Here is a 14,369-nt window from a genome sequence, read left to right on the forward strand (position 1 = left end):
ATAAGGCAGTTTATTGTAATAGTACTTAAATTGTAAAAAAATGTAAATAATTTGAATGTCATTTAATTGTGAAATGGATAAATTATGGTATGTCCATATAATGGAATAAACAGATAATTAAAAAAAAAATTTTTTTTTTGTAGAGGAAGGGTCTCGCTACATTGCCCAGGCTGGTCTCAAACTCGTGGTCTCAAGCTATCTTTCCACTATGGTCTCCCAAAGGGCCAGGATTACAGGCATGAGCCACTGTGCCTGGCCGACAGATATCTGTTAATAACAGCAAGATTGATCTTTAATGTACTGACACAAAAAGATGTCCATGATAAATATTGTAAATTTAGAGGAAAAAACTGCAAACAGTATATATTATATACAGTGATTTCTTTTCAGCTAGGGACAGAAGATTATTCTTTCATACAAGTACACAGAGGTGAAAACCTATTAATATATACTAACATATATACATATGTAGGCTAGGACTTTATTATAAAATCTAGAGAAAATATGCAGCAAACCAATAACACTGGTTATTGAATGATGAGATTTTAGGGGAAAATCTCATTTTTTTTTCCGCTCTTTTTTGAGATAGGGTGTGCTGTGTCACCCAGGCTAGGGTGCAGTGGTACAAATAGAGCTCACCGCAGCCTCAAACTCTTAGGATCAAAGATCCTCCCAGTTCAGCCCCCCAAGTAGCTGGGACTACAGGTGTGCACTTCTAACCTGGCTAATTTGTTTTTTTATTTTTAATTTTTTGTAGAGACTAAGCCTCACCGTTTAAAATAGGCTGGTCTCAAAATTCTGGCCACAAGTAATCTTGCTGTGGCCTCCCAAAGTGCTGGGATTACAGGCGTGAGCAATTGTGCCTGGCCAACTCCGTTTTCTGTTACCATTTTTGTTACGTTCAAAAGGATTTTAAAATAAGATGAATCTATTACTTCGAAACAGAAAAAACAGTAAGAATAATACTTATTTTAATGTCAAAAATAAAGTAAAAAGGGACAAAGATTAGAATGGAAAGTAGCTGAACACACAGTATCATATCCAGTATGAAAGAAACCAAAGTTACCTATGACAGTCTTCAGGTTGTGCACATAAATGACTGCATTGTTGGAGCCAGAGGCCATCAGATAGCTCAGCTCTGGCTGGCTGCCATGCTCATGATGCCAGCTAATGGTATTTACAAGCTTGTGATGCTGTTGGATAGTACAGATCAGTTTCAAGTTGGGAACCTGAAATATTTCTATTGTTCTGGAATAAGAAACACATCAAAACAAGAAAGATGGATGATCAAATTATAAGTTAGAATGCAAACAGTAGCTCCCTCACTCCATCAGCCAAGGAAAGATAAGGTAGAACAGGATAACCCTCTCTCTCACTGCAAAGGTTATTCTCTCATTAAAAAAGTCAAGTATAAAAAGTTATTCTCCAAAAAGCATATTTAGCTTTTAAAAATTCTAACAATATCCTAAATATTCTTTATTTTAAAAAATGAAACTTTTTAAAATTTCAACTTTCCACACTACCTCAGTGTAACAATCTCCTAACATTCTAACAATGCTTGATGAAATTGTGTTCATCAGGCATTAATGACAAATAATCACAGGGAGAAGCTAAAAGAATTAACAAATCAATGGCTGAATTAGGACTGTGTTACTATGATTAACATTGGACAGGGCATAGACCTAGAAAGCATTTCTGACTAGGCTTACTTTAAAAAAAATGGAGTGAGATTTAGGCAGTTCAACATGCGAGATGACCATTTTGTGAGGCACAAGACAGACAAAATACAGTGTAGCCAAATACTCTCAATGGACTGCACTTCTGGATCAGCAGAGGATATCAAGAATCATTGAAAATGCCAAATACAACTGGGCCTCCCCAGCTAATATTACAGATGGCATTAGTCAGCTTGTGATCAAATACATGTGCATTTGCAAACTTTTTATCTTAAAGAAGCAAATACATACCCATCTTCATTGCCAAGAGCCATGAATTTGCCATCTGCTTTCCAACTGATCTCTGTGTGTATAGGCAATTTGTACTAGAAAGCAAAACAAACCAATCTTGACTCTAAACATATCTCACAAATCAACAATGACAGCATGAGAAAAAAAAAATCCCTAGAGTTAAAAAAAGTTCTAATTATACAACAGCTATTCTTGTAAATAATCTACATAATTACTCAAAGGATAACTAAGAACAAGCATTCTAATTCTCATTTCCTAACTGGGCCAAAAAAAAAATAATAATAAGAAAAAAAACCCCAAGGCCAATAAGCACTAAATGTTTAAAATGCTTAACCTGGTGAAACATATTTAATTAAACTGATCTGTGCCCATCGGCTTGAACAACATGGGAACCATGGTCTTAAACAAAAACTATATACACTCTCTTTGTTTTTTATCCCTTCAAAGCTTCTTTCCCTAAATCATTCCCCTCTCATATCTATATGCTGGTGTTCCCTGAATCATTCTCCTCTTATATCTATATGCTGCCTGGGCCCTCTTCTCATTTGTCTCTTTAGTCCACATCATGCATACCCTCAGCTTCTTCATTTATCATTATTGTGAAGGGATTCCAAATTTCTATTTCCAGCACAAACTCCTAGTATGAACCTCTGATCCATATATTCAAGTGCCAATTAATTAAAAGAGTCTTAGAACAGGAATCTTGTCTCTTTTATTCACTGCTGAATGTTAATGTTTAGATAAAATTTAAGACAATGAGGGAATATGATCAATCAATATAATTCAATTTATAATTAAATATTACTTTTACACTAGCCATACAAAAGTAATGAGCAATAATATAAAAATGCTCATTTGGGCTGCGTATGGTGGCTTATGCCTATAAGCCCAGCACTTTGGGAGGCTGAGGTGGGTGGATCACTTGAGAGCACAGCCTGGCCACCATGGTGAAACCCTGTTTCTAATAAAAGCACAAAAATTAGCCAGGCTTGGCATACACCTGTAATCCCAGCTACTTGGGTGGCTGAGACATGAGAATCACTTGAATCCAGGAAGCAGAGGCTGCAGTGAGCTGAGATTGCATCACTGCACTCCAGCCTGGGTGACAGAACGAGGCTCTCTCTCAAAAAATAAATAAATAAATAAATAAATAAATAAATAAATAAAAATACTCATTTGAAAGGGTAAGGAGGCCAAAACGGGTGGATCAACTGAGCTCAGAAGTTAGAGACCAGCCTGGCCAACATGGCGAAACCCTGTCTCTACTTAAAAATACAAAAATTAGCTGGGCGTGGTGGCCCAAGCCTGTAGTCCCAGCTACTTGGGAAGCTGAGGCAGGAGACTTGCAAGAACCTGAGAGGAAGAGGTTGCAGTGAGCCGATTGTGCCACTGCATTCCAGCCTGGGTGACAGAGTAAGACTCTGTCTCAAAAAAGAAAGGGCAATGACATCTCAACATTTAAGGTCTGACTTTAAAAGACAGTTCTGGTGCATACTGACAGAATGATAATGCAAACATGATTATATGTGGGAATCTGGGTAAAGGATATAAGCAAATTATGTGTATTATTTTTGCAGCTTTGTGTAAATCTAAAATAATTTTACTAGAAAATTAAAAATAAAGTGACAATTTTGTCTTGAGTAAAGCACCATGCAGTTGCATTTGGACACTATATTATTGTTATTTTTACCACAGTATCACTTTGGTGAAAGTGGTTGGCCTGAAAAGAATGCTTTATACCTAAGACCTGAAAAGTTTATAATAAATCATTACTGCAATTGAGACAAACCTTTTCTGTTTCAGTAGTTCTTTTCGTTTTTTGCCTCATACCCACTGTCTGAGAGGTACTTCTTTGTTTTAGTCAAGGATAAAGACTCCTAAGATATATGTTATAACTCATAAATTCACACACAGCCTTATAAGAACGTTTAAGAAAACTGACTTAGTATGATGATGGTGACCTCTAATAAAGGCATTTATTTTTCAAGATGGGAAACCCAGAGGGATCTGTGATGTAGAAAGATCAAGAAAAGACCTCAGGAATACAAGAACTCACTTTGATTGAATTGCTGTCCCTGATGAGTTTGTTGATGTCAAAGGCCTCTCCACTAAGCTTCCAAGGGTTATGCTGTAAGACAATTCCTTCTCCTCCACAGCTGTATAAAGCAAGGGAAGGTCTGTCTCCTTCTCCTCCTGTATGAAACAAGAAAAGAAACCTTATCAGTTTTGTACTTCACCAGCTTAACTATTTGTTAGTATAGTATGACCATATCATACTATGAGATGTTTTAAAGGAATTATATATTTGAGGCCAGGCACGGTGGTTCATGCCTGTAACACCGGCACTTTGGGAGGCCAAGGTGGGGTGGATCATCTGAGGTCAGGAGTTCGAGAACAGCCTGGCCAACATGGCGAAACCCCGTCTCTACTAAAAATACAAAAATTAGCTGGGCCTAATGGCTCACGCCTGTAATCCCCAGCTACTCAGGAGGCTGAGGCAGGAGAATTGATTGAAGCCAGGAGGCAGAAGTTGCACTGAACTGAGATCATGCCATTGCACTCTAGCCTTGAGACTCTGTCTCAAAAAAAAAAATTATATATTTGAAACATTCTAATACATCGGAATAAATGTATTAGATTCTTTTTTTCCATCTGAACTGTTCTTTCCATCTGAACAGTTGTTGAGAGCAGAAGTAAAAAAGGTATACTACTGTAATTCTAGGCTAATTTATATGATGCAACATATTTGCTTTAAACATTCTTCTGGCATTCTTAATAGTAGGGGTCCAAAAGCTGGAATCAAAAACAAACATAGATGTTCTGAAAGCAAGGCTTTTGAGACTTTGCTTATTCTTTCAGAAATGAGTACTCTTCGGGAATTACATAGCACAGTAGGATTTTCTATGTCTTATTAAAAGGAGCTGTCGTCAAAGCAGTGATTTCCTTAGTATCACAACAATCCTCTTGTTAATTTTTAAGAAGCAAACAGTGATTCTGGTGGGTTTCTCCAAAAGCAAGTTTTACTTTTACCACTGCTAGATCACAAATCAAATATCTCATAAATATGTGTTGAATAAATGAACTACAAATTCCAGTGCTACTCGAGTTCTGAAAATTTACACTACTTCTCTATGTAATGCAATTCCTATAGAAATTTACAATTGTTTCATCATAGATGGTTAAGAAAAGCTTATCAGAGACTTTTGATGAATATACTTATTTAAAAAGCTAATAGAAAAGACTCATTACTTTAGGAATAAGAAAAAGAAAGACACCAGGCGTGGTGGCTCATGCCTACAATCCCAACACTATGGGAGGCCGAGGCAGGTGGATCATGAGGTTGAGAGATCGAGACTATCCTGGCCAACATGGTGAAACCCTGTTTCTACTAAAAAATACAAAAATTAGCTGGGCGTGGTGGTGCATGCCTGTAGTCTCAGCTACTTGGGAGGCTGAGGCAGGAGAATCGTTTGAACTCGGGAGATGGAGGTTGCAGTGAGCTGAGATCACGCCACTGCACTCCAGCCTGGCAACAGAGTGAGACTCCGTCTCAAAAAAAAAAAAAAAAAAGACTGATGGGCTAGAAGAGGGAAAGGGGCAGAATGCTGAATTAAAGGCAAGAGATCATTTCAGAAACTTTAAGTTTGCTTTTACGGTGGGTGAAAACAGATATTACTCTGTTGGTATACTGAAGTAACATTCTTATTCTGACAAAATTAAAAAGTGACAGTAAGTTTTAGTGAAGAATATTAGACTGGGTATCAGGACCCAGAATGATAACTATACACACAATGAAAAATTTCAGCTAAAATAAAGAAACAATGCTTTAGTGAGTTTGGAGCTTATTATGGGTAAATGTTTTCTCCCAGCAATTGTGATTTATTACCTACCACTACTGCCTTCATGAACCCCTGGAGACATAAGTAGTCCACATAAGCAGTCAGTGCACTAGACCAGTTATGACTCTCCATCTTTAATATTTTAAGATTAAACTGAAAGAAAGAGAATATTCTCATATTTGTTAAAGAATTTCTCAGACACTTACCAAGTGACATTGAGGGTACTAGTGGCCCCCAGGCTAAAGTATATACAGTCTTCTTATGATATGTGCTAGAAATCTGTGGAGGCCTTTAGAAGAGGGGGAGAGAAAACAACAGAGATTTAAACAAAAAGGCATAGTGAAAAAACAGACCATCTTTTTCTAAAAGGTCCCCATTATAAATGTAACTACCAATAATTGGAGAAAAATCATTCAACAATATCTTGCTCCAGATAGCTGATTGTAAAGAAGCAGTTAATTATTATGTAATATTTACATTTAAATATTTAAATATCAAATAATATTTACTATCAAAATGATTAAGTCCCAAACATATTTTATCCCCCTAAAAATGTTACTCTTACCCATCTAGCTAGAACATATATTATCACCACCCAAATGTATTCACTTTATAGTCATGCAAAAGATAAGAAGTCATTTTAGACTTTGTGCCATTAACATCACATTTCTTAAACTGAGACAAGGTTTCAGGGTAGAGATATTTTCAGTTTGTGATTGTCTTTTAAAGGCACACTCTTAAGAGTATTTTTGAAGGTTGCTGTGGTCATAGTGATCAAATAATGATATTATTGTGGTGTGACATGCTAGTAAAGAATGCCTAACTTTGTAGGGAAAACAATCAGAAAGCACTGTTATTGAGTGATTGATTGAGATGGAGTCTTGCTCTGTCACCAGACTGAAGTGCAGTGGCACGATCTCAGCTCACTGCAACCTCTGCCTCCCTGGTTCAAGTGATTCTTCTGCCTCAGTCTCCCGAGTAGCTGGGACTACAGGCCCATGCCACCACACCCGGCTAGTTTTTTGTATTTTAATAGAGATGGGGTTTCACAATGTTGGCCGGGATGGTCTCGAGCTCCTGACCTTGTGATCCTCCTGCCTCGGCCTCCCAAAGTGCTGGGATTACAGGCGTGAGCTGCTGCATCCTGCCCCTGTTATTTCTTTTAACATAAATTATCATACATTCTTTGTATGATTTTAGAATTCCAGAGCCTATGAATAATTAGTGGCTGACTTACTTCCACTTATCTGATAAAGTTATAGTGATCATTCTAGAGAATGAACCAAAATTTCTAAAATAAATTTATACTTTATAAACAGGCCAATTTATACTTTAGCCTATTTCTAAAATAAACAGAATAAGCAGTTCTGGCAAAATGCCGCCTAATGATTGCTCTAGAGCAATACCCACCCCTCCCTGGCTATTACATGGCTTTTGTACTGTTAGTGTGAATATTCAGCTCATAACAGCCAGGAGGTAATAATTTGATAGAATTAGCAATTTCATAACAATACAGGGCTATTTAACAGTTTTAGCTGATTAAAAACAGTGTATTTTAAATAAATCTTTAAAACAGTATTTCTTTTTGAAAGTTAAGGAGAACAGTCAACTGCACATAGGTTCTACATAAGTACTTCAAGAACTGCATATAAAAAGAACAGCTCTGGCAAGGTGCAGTGGCTCACGCCTGTAATCCCAGCACTCTGGGAGGCCAAGGGGGGCAGATCACCTGAGGTCGGGAGTTCAACACGACCATGACCAACATGGAGAAACCCCATCTCTACTAAAAATACAAAATTAGCTGGGCGTGGTGGCACATGCCTGTAACCGCAGCTACTCAGGAGGCTGAGGCAGGAGAGTTGCTTGAATCTGGAAGGTGGAGGTTGTGGTGAGGACAGCTTTGCAGTATCATAAATGATTTTCACTCAGAACTGAATGATCTAAGACAGAGGTTGCCCAATCTTTTCCGTAAATATTTCAGGCTTTCTGAGCCACGTGGTCCCTGCCACAACTACTCTACTCTGCTGTGGTAGTACAAAAGCAGCCAGACAGAATGTAAATAAAGGAGTGTAGCCATGTCCCAATAAAACTTTACTTATAGACACTAAAATCTGAATTTTATTTAATCGTCATATGTCATAAGATACTGTTTTGATTTTTCTCCAGCCACTTAAAAAGGTAAAACCATTCTTAATTTGTGGACCATGGTTCACCAATGCCTGGTCTAGAATGGTGTTGTCCCATAAGGTAGCCACTAGTCACAGATGGCTCTTGTGCATTTAAAATGGGGCTGGCGTGACTGAGGAACTGAATTTCTAATTTTATTTCATTTTAATCACTTTAAGTATAAATAGCCACACATGGCTACCAAACTGAACAATACAGGTTTGGATTCTAATCAAGCCTCTACAGCAGCAGTGTATAATAGATACACAATGTAAGCTATATATATGAACTGTATATGTAACCTAAGTTTTCTAGTAGCAACATTTAAATAAAGCAAAAGAACTGAAATTTTAATAATGTATATTATTTAACTCAGCACACCGCAAGTATTATTTAAAATGCAATTAAAATAAAATATTTAATGAGATTAAAAAAATTTTTTTTTAAATATTAAGACTCGGAACTCTGGTGTGTATTTTACACTTACAGCACATCTCAGTTTAGACTTGGCCCCTTTCAAGTGCTCAGTAATCACCTGTGGTTAATGACTACTATTAACGGACAGTGTAGCTCTAGACATAACTTCCAGTTCATACAAAATGCAGGCAACATGGAAATGTGTTAGAAGCTACCACAAGGAGATAACTGACAAGTCCAAAATGTGGAACAGTCTACCAAGCAACTGATTTGTAGTCTTCAAATTGAAAACGCAATGTTAGGAAAAGGATAAAGTGAGGCATTATTCTAGAGCAGGGGTGTCCAATCTTTTGGCTTCCCTGAGCCACAATGGAAGAAGAATTACCCATTTCTTACTTGTTGGAGTAGGTGTCATACAATCCTACTTTTCCATCATCAGTTCCAAAAGCTAAGCAACCTTCCTTGGTTGGGTGCCAGCAGAGCTACAAAAAAAAAGAGTTTCCAAGTGAGAATATAAGAAATGGGGTATATAGTTAAGGGAATCCTTACATTACCCTTTAAGCATCTAAAGGGAAAACTTTCTTGCTCTGATTTCTTCATTATTTAAAGGAGAAAAAGGGATATTAAAAATAAAGTCAATGTCATCTGTAATCTTTCATCCAAAAAACCGACTGCAGATTTTGTATCTCTCTTTCTAGACATTTTTGTGAATAAACTTAGATATACACAATTGAAAAAACCAAATGGGTTCAAATATGTAAATTATGTGCATTATACACTGTCGAGTGGGAATAAAAGATTCCGGAAGAATTTGGAAATACAGTTCTATTAATATTAAATAGTTTACAACATTTGAAAAGATATATCATAAACCGTCCACAGTGGTTCTCTGGGTTGTGTAAGTAGGGTACTGGAGTGAAGGGTAGGAAAAAAATGTTTGCTTTCTCCTTGTTTGTGTTGTTTGGTTTTCTTTTTAAATCACAAAAATTTATTACTTTTAGATTCAATAGCCAAAAGTATCATTTTAGAGAAAACCAAAAAAATTACATACTGTTTTGTAACCTGCATTCCATGTTTTATAACTGACATGTTTCATAAATCATTTATAATACTTTTCCACATCAAGGAAGAATCTATTATTTTCAATAATCTGATGCCATTCCAACATGTGGTTATAACTTAACATATTCTTTATGAACATACAGTTAGGCCATTTCTAATTTCTTACTATTAGAAAAAATGCTGAGATGAACAAAACCTTAATAAACTCTGAATTTGGAGAATAATGGGTTTGCTTACAGGGTCCTTCTGCTTTCCTAGTTTCAAACTTCATTGAAAATACTTTAAAACGTTTTATTCTCAACGGAGCTCATTTAAATGAACAGGCATAAAAGAGAACTATTTGAAAAAAAAAATTCAAAACAAGCTCAAAAAAGAAATCCTTACCGCTGTAACCTTGGACTTGACACCTTGCCAAAAACTTTTCACATCATAGTTGTTCTTTATGGAGAGTGTATTCCATACACGGATCATGCCATCCCCAACACCTATGGCCAAAGAGCCTATGTCCACAGGAGAGAAAGCCAGGCTGTATGCAAACCCACCAAGGGAAGGCAGGGTCCAGCAGCAATCCAGGGTGGCCATGTCCCAACATTTTACCTGCAAAGATTAATAGTAAGGGCCTAAACATAAAAGAGAACAGAGAAATAGGAAAAAGAAACAGATACGGGATAGGCTCAAAGAGTGGGTAAGGATATTGTATGTCTTCCAGTAGGAACTGAAGAAAGCACTGCTAAGAAAAAAAAAATCAGTAATAAATTATGTTGCTTAAAAGGATCTTAATATATATTTATTCCCAAAGATTTCAAGTGAATTCAGGATTATACAATTAATAAACCAGAACCCACACCTCCTGTCTCCAAGTTCAGTGACCTTTCCATTCTATTATAGTACTGGTAACCTCCTCATTTGGCAAACTCTAAGGAAGAAGATGGCCTCAGCACAGTGGAAAAATCAAAGAACTGCTCTCTCAAAAGGCAGAACATCTTATACCCAAGGAAGGAGGAGTGGTAAGTTTTTAGTTTAAGAGACAGGCTTGGGAGAAAACGAAGGCTACCAAATAAGCCTAGCTTAATTGCAAAACAGTAAGGTAATAGACTTTCAAATAAAGTCAATTCTCTTGGAAAGATTTCTATTCTGCTACATAAACTGCAGACTAGGATAAACTATAGCATAAGGACTTAACATAGGGTGTCCAATCTTTTGGCTTCTTGGGGCCACACTGAAAGCAGAATTGTCTTGGGCCACACGTAAAATACACTAACACTAACAATAGCTGATGAGCTTGAAACCATCCTAAGCTGTGGATTGGACAAGCTTGACCTAACACATCTTTCCATTGGCAAAATTACCCTTCTTTATTATGTCTGCTCTAACAAAAAAGCATTTTGGTGGGTCTTCACATTCTCCCTACATCTGAACTATTGATATATTCCATGCTGATCTATAGCAGTAACTCTAAAACTGGAGTAACGGTTGGGGTATTACTACTTGATAGGTGGTTTGAAAAAGCCCTCTAATCCCACCCAGGTTGTAAACTGATGCTCTACAATGCTGAGTGAAAATAAGCAGTTCTTACATCTCTATCCATTGATGTAGAAAGTAGTAGCTGTTTGTCATCCTCTGTTTGTAAAGGACATAAATTAAACACAATTCTTGAATGATTTTGCCCTTCTGATGAAGCACTAAAGAGGGTGTATTTCCGTCTCCAAGACTGAGTGAGATCCCATTGCAACAGTTCACCTCTATGAAGGGAAAACATAAGCATTAGTTCTTTTACAAACAATCTGAAAACAAGTGACTGCTGAATCACAGAGTCTAGGCTCATAGCTGCAAAATGATTTATTGTCTTTTAAGGAGAGAAAAATTGCATATTCTGAAATATACACAAAATATCTCTGGGAAGGCTGGGTACGGTAGCTCATATCTGTGATCCCAGCACTTTGGGAGCCTGAGGCAGGAGGATCGCTTGAAGCCCAGATCTCAAGTCCAGCCTGGGCAACAAAGTGAGCCCCTATCTCTACAAACAATTAAAAAATTAGCTGGGCATGGTGGTGCACAGTTACTTGGGAAGCTGAGGTGGGAGAATTACTTGAGCTCAGGAGGTTGAGGCTGCAGTGAGCTGTGTTTGCACAACTGCACTCCAGTCTGGGTGACAGAGCAAGACCCTGACAGAGAAAGACTCCTCTTTTTACATATGAAAAGACTGAAGCTCAGAAAAATAAAGGGACCTGCTCAAGAATACAAGGTAGCAAGTGGCAAAGTGATTCTGAAATTTAGTTCTGACTTCAGAGTCCATACTCCTAACTGCTAGACTATACTTATTTGATCTTTTCACAGCTCTGTTAGTTGACAGCACAGGCATTGGTCTTAAAATTTTTCCATTTTAAATGGCCCATCTTAATACAAGCTTTGGCCATTACTTTCTGCATCTACAAAGAGAAACCTAGGAGTCTTTGAGACTAAATAGAAAAACAAAATATATCTAAGAAAGCACGACCCAAAAAGACTTACCCAAAACAGCTAGATATCAGCTGTGATGGCTGATTGCTGGGCCAATGGAGTGTCAACCAAAGGCGCTCTTTAACAGTTGGGTCTATACCCCCTCCTCTTCTCTTCAGAAAGGGCAATTTCAAAATCATCACCCCTGCAGATTAAAAGAAGGCCAATGGGCACTCAAGACAGTGAAACTAAATGCATGAAGTCACCAGCAGTTCACAATACTCAAATCTGTGCTGTAAAAGCTTGTTAGTTTGGTTACGTAGAATTCAGATCTCATTCTCCTATGGTTGTTTTTAATAGTTATAATGTTAACCATTATAAATAGTGGTTAATACTAGTCTAGCTACATTCAGGTCAAACAAGCTTCCATAGGTTATCTTGACAACCTCAACATATTAGGAGTATTTTTCTTGTCTGGGAAAATGAGTTCCCAAATAAAACTGAGAATCCAGGTAGTCACACAGCTCAGTTGTATACCCAAAAGTATTACAGTGACATAACTCCAAACTGAAAAGGATAGAGGTTGAGACTACTATTTCTAGTTGGCAAGAAATCCAACAAAGAAGAAAAATTTGGCAGTCAACATGCTGTGCTGGGGAGTACATCCACCTGACACGCTTCTAATCACTGTTTTTTAAGCTGTATTATGCATCAGAACCACAGGTGGAACTTTAAAAAATACATACGTCAGGGCCTAACTCCTAGAGATTCTGACTCTGTAGATCTGAGGTGGGGGACAAGAACTCACATTTTTTTAAAAACTCTCCAGCTGATTCAGCTGCACAATCACAATTGAAGGCCATTATACTACACATCTCTAAGCCTAGAGGTTCCCCTTCTGGAGGGATCCTCAGCCTCATGTTCCTACTTGGAGTTTTGCTGCAGTATGTACAAAAGTAGTCTATAAATCTTAAAAAAGTTCTGTCTTCCAAAATTATACCATTAGTTACCTGCCACTGATGAAGCCTGGACTACAGGCCAAGCACAGTGATACTTGCTTTACATGCACTAATGCATTTGGGTAAATATAAAACTATCATGGTTTAAAATAAAGTGGGAAGCATATCTATGTTCATAGTACATTATTTAGAATAGTAAAACATGGAAGCAACCCAAATGTCCATAAGTGGATGAGTGAGTAAGCAAAATGTGGGACATACATACAATGGAATACTATTCAGCCTTAGAAAGGAAGGATATGCTGACATATGCTACAAAATCAATGAACTTTGGGGATATACGCTAAGTGAAGTAAGCCAATCACAAAAAGACACACCATACGGACAATTTCACTCAAAGGAAATACCCAGAATAGTCAAAATCATAGTCATAGAGCAGAAAGCAGAATGATGGTTGCCAGGGCCTGGGGGAGGAGGGAATGTAGAGTAGAATTCTGGAGATGAATGGTATGACAGTTGTACTTTATGAGTGTACTTAATACCACTTAAATGTACATTTAAAAGTGATAAAGATGGCAAATGTTACTTTCCACCATAGCTTAAAAAACTGGGGAAAAAATAAAATGAAGAAAGAGAAGCCCTCTAGAAAGAGAAACACAAGATTTTTACTATAAAGGTTATATTCTATAATATACTACAAATATTCACTCTGCCTAGAGTTTCTCTCAATTTTTAAACTTAAAAAGTTCTGTTCAAAGAGAAGTTTGGGAAAGCTAAATGACTGAGGGGCTCTATAATTTGGATAAACTGAGCTTTTACACATAATTCTATGCTGAGTGTATGTAATTTATTCTGCATTTGTGCATTAAAAGCTCTAACTCTTGAGATCTTTCCCATTTTCCTGGCCTAGGCCAGACCATGTTCTAATATTCCTGTTCTTACTACAAATAACCTGCTCTCCATGCCAAACAGTGACCCTTTTATAAAGCAAGGGGTCCTTGTCTTCTCCTGGAATGCATGGGAAACATTCATCTCTAACGCCCGATGTTGGGAGAATAGAGATCCAGCCCAGGCTCAAATGAGGAAGCAGAATTCTAGACCAAAAAGTAAAGAACTGCTCTCAGAAAGATGACACACCCTCAGGACAATAGGACAGAAGAAAAAAACCTCTATTTCCACCAGATCAACATAGGTTACATCACAAAAGAAACATCAATCTTACCTCTGCCTCTCGAACAGCTCCAGATTCTAATGGTTTGATCTTTGCTCCCAGTGGCTAAGTAGCAGCCATTTGTTACTGGTGCTTGTGCTATAGCATTCCCGTTGGTAATTTCAGGGTCTTCTATGAGAGAGATGGCAATTTTGTTTTTGATTTGCATTAAACATCCACTTACAAAAAAAATTTAGTTTGCAAGAGTTCCCAAAATGTAGCTATCTCTTTCATAGGTCTGAACTATAAAATTTGAAGTTTTAGGTATAATTAAAGTGATATAATTTGGCCATGTGCAGTGGCTCGCGCC

At 37.3% G+C, this 14,369-nt stretch overlaps 1 protein-coding gene across 2 annotated transcripts in view; it reads right to left on the reverse strand.

Moving 5' to 3' along the window:
• GEMIN5 (gem nuclear organelle associated protein 5) overlaps positions 1 to 14,369 on the reverse strand; it is a 53,562-nt gene that overhangs the window by 32,900 nt on the left and 6,293 nt on the right. Inside the window, exons 5-13 of one of the 2 annotated variants that reach the window (XM_064366554.1) lie at positions 14,072 to 14,188; positions 11,963 to 12,095; positions 11,028 to 11,193; positions 9,836 to 10,048; positions 8,786 to 8,871; positions 6,013 to 6,095; positions 4,024 to 4,160; positions 1,968 to 2,041; positions 1,067 to 1,248 (exon numbers count right to left, since the gene is read on the reverse strand). In XM_064366554.1, coding sequence (XP_064222624.1) covers positions 1,067 to 1,248; positions 1,968 to 2,041; positions 4,024 to 4,160; positions 6,013 to 6,095; positions 8,786 to 8,871; positions 9,836 to 10,048; positions 11,028 to 11,193; positions 11,963 to 12,095; positions 14,072 to 14,188 — 1,191 coding nt within the window. Of the gene's footprint in view, positions 1 to 1,066; positions 1,249 to 1,967; positions 2,042 to 4,023; positions 4,161 to 6,012; positions 6,096 to 8,785; positions 8,872 to 9,835; positions 10,049 to 11,027; positions 11,194 to 11,962; positions 12,096 to 14,071; positions 14,192 to 14,369 lie in introns of both variants that reach the window. The other variant, XM_064366553.1, reaches the window with a different exon arrangement.

This window comes from Aotus nancymaae, unplaced genomic scaffold (genome assembly GCF_030222135.1).
Source record: "Aotus nancymaae isolate 86718 unplaced genomic scaffold, 86718_ANA_hifiasm-v0.15.2.pri h1tg000064l_1, whole genome shotgun sequence".
NCBI lineage: Eukaryota > Metazoa > Chordata > Mammalia > Primates > Aotidae > Aotus > Aotus nancymaae.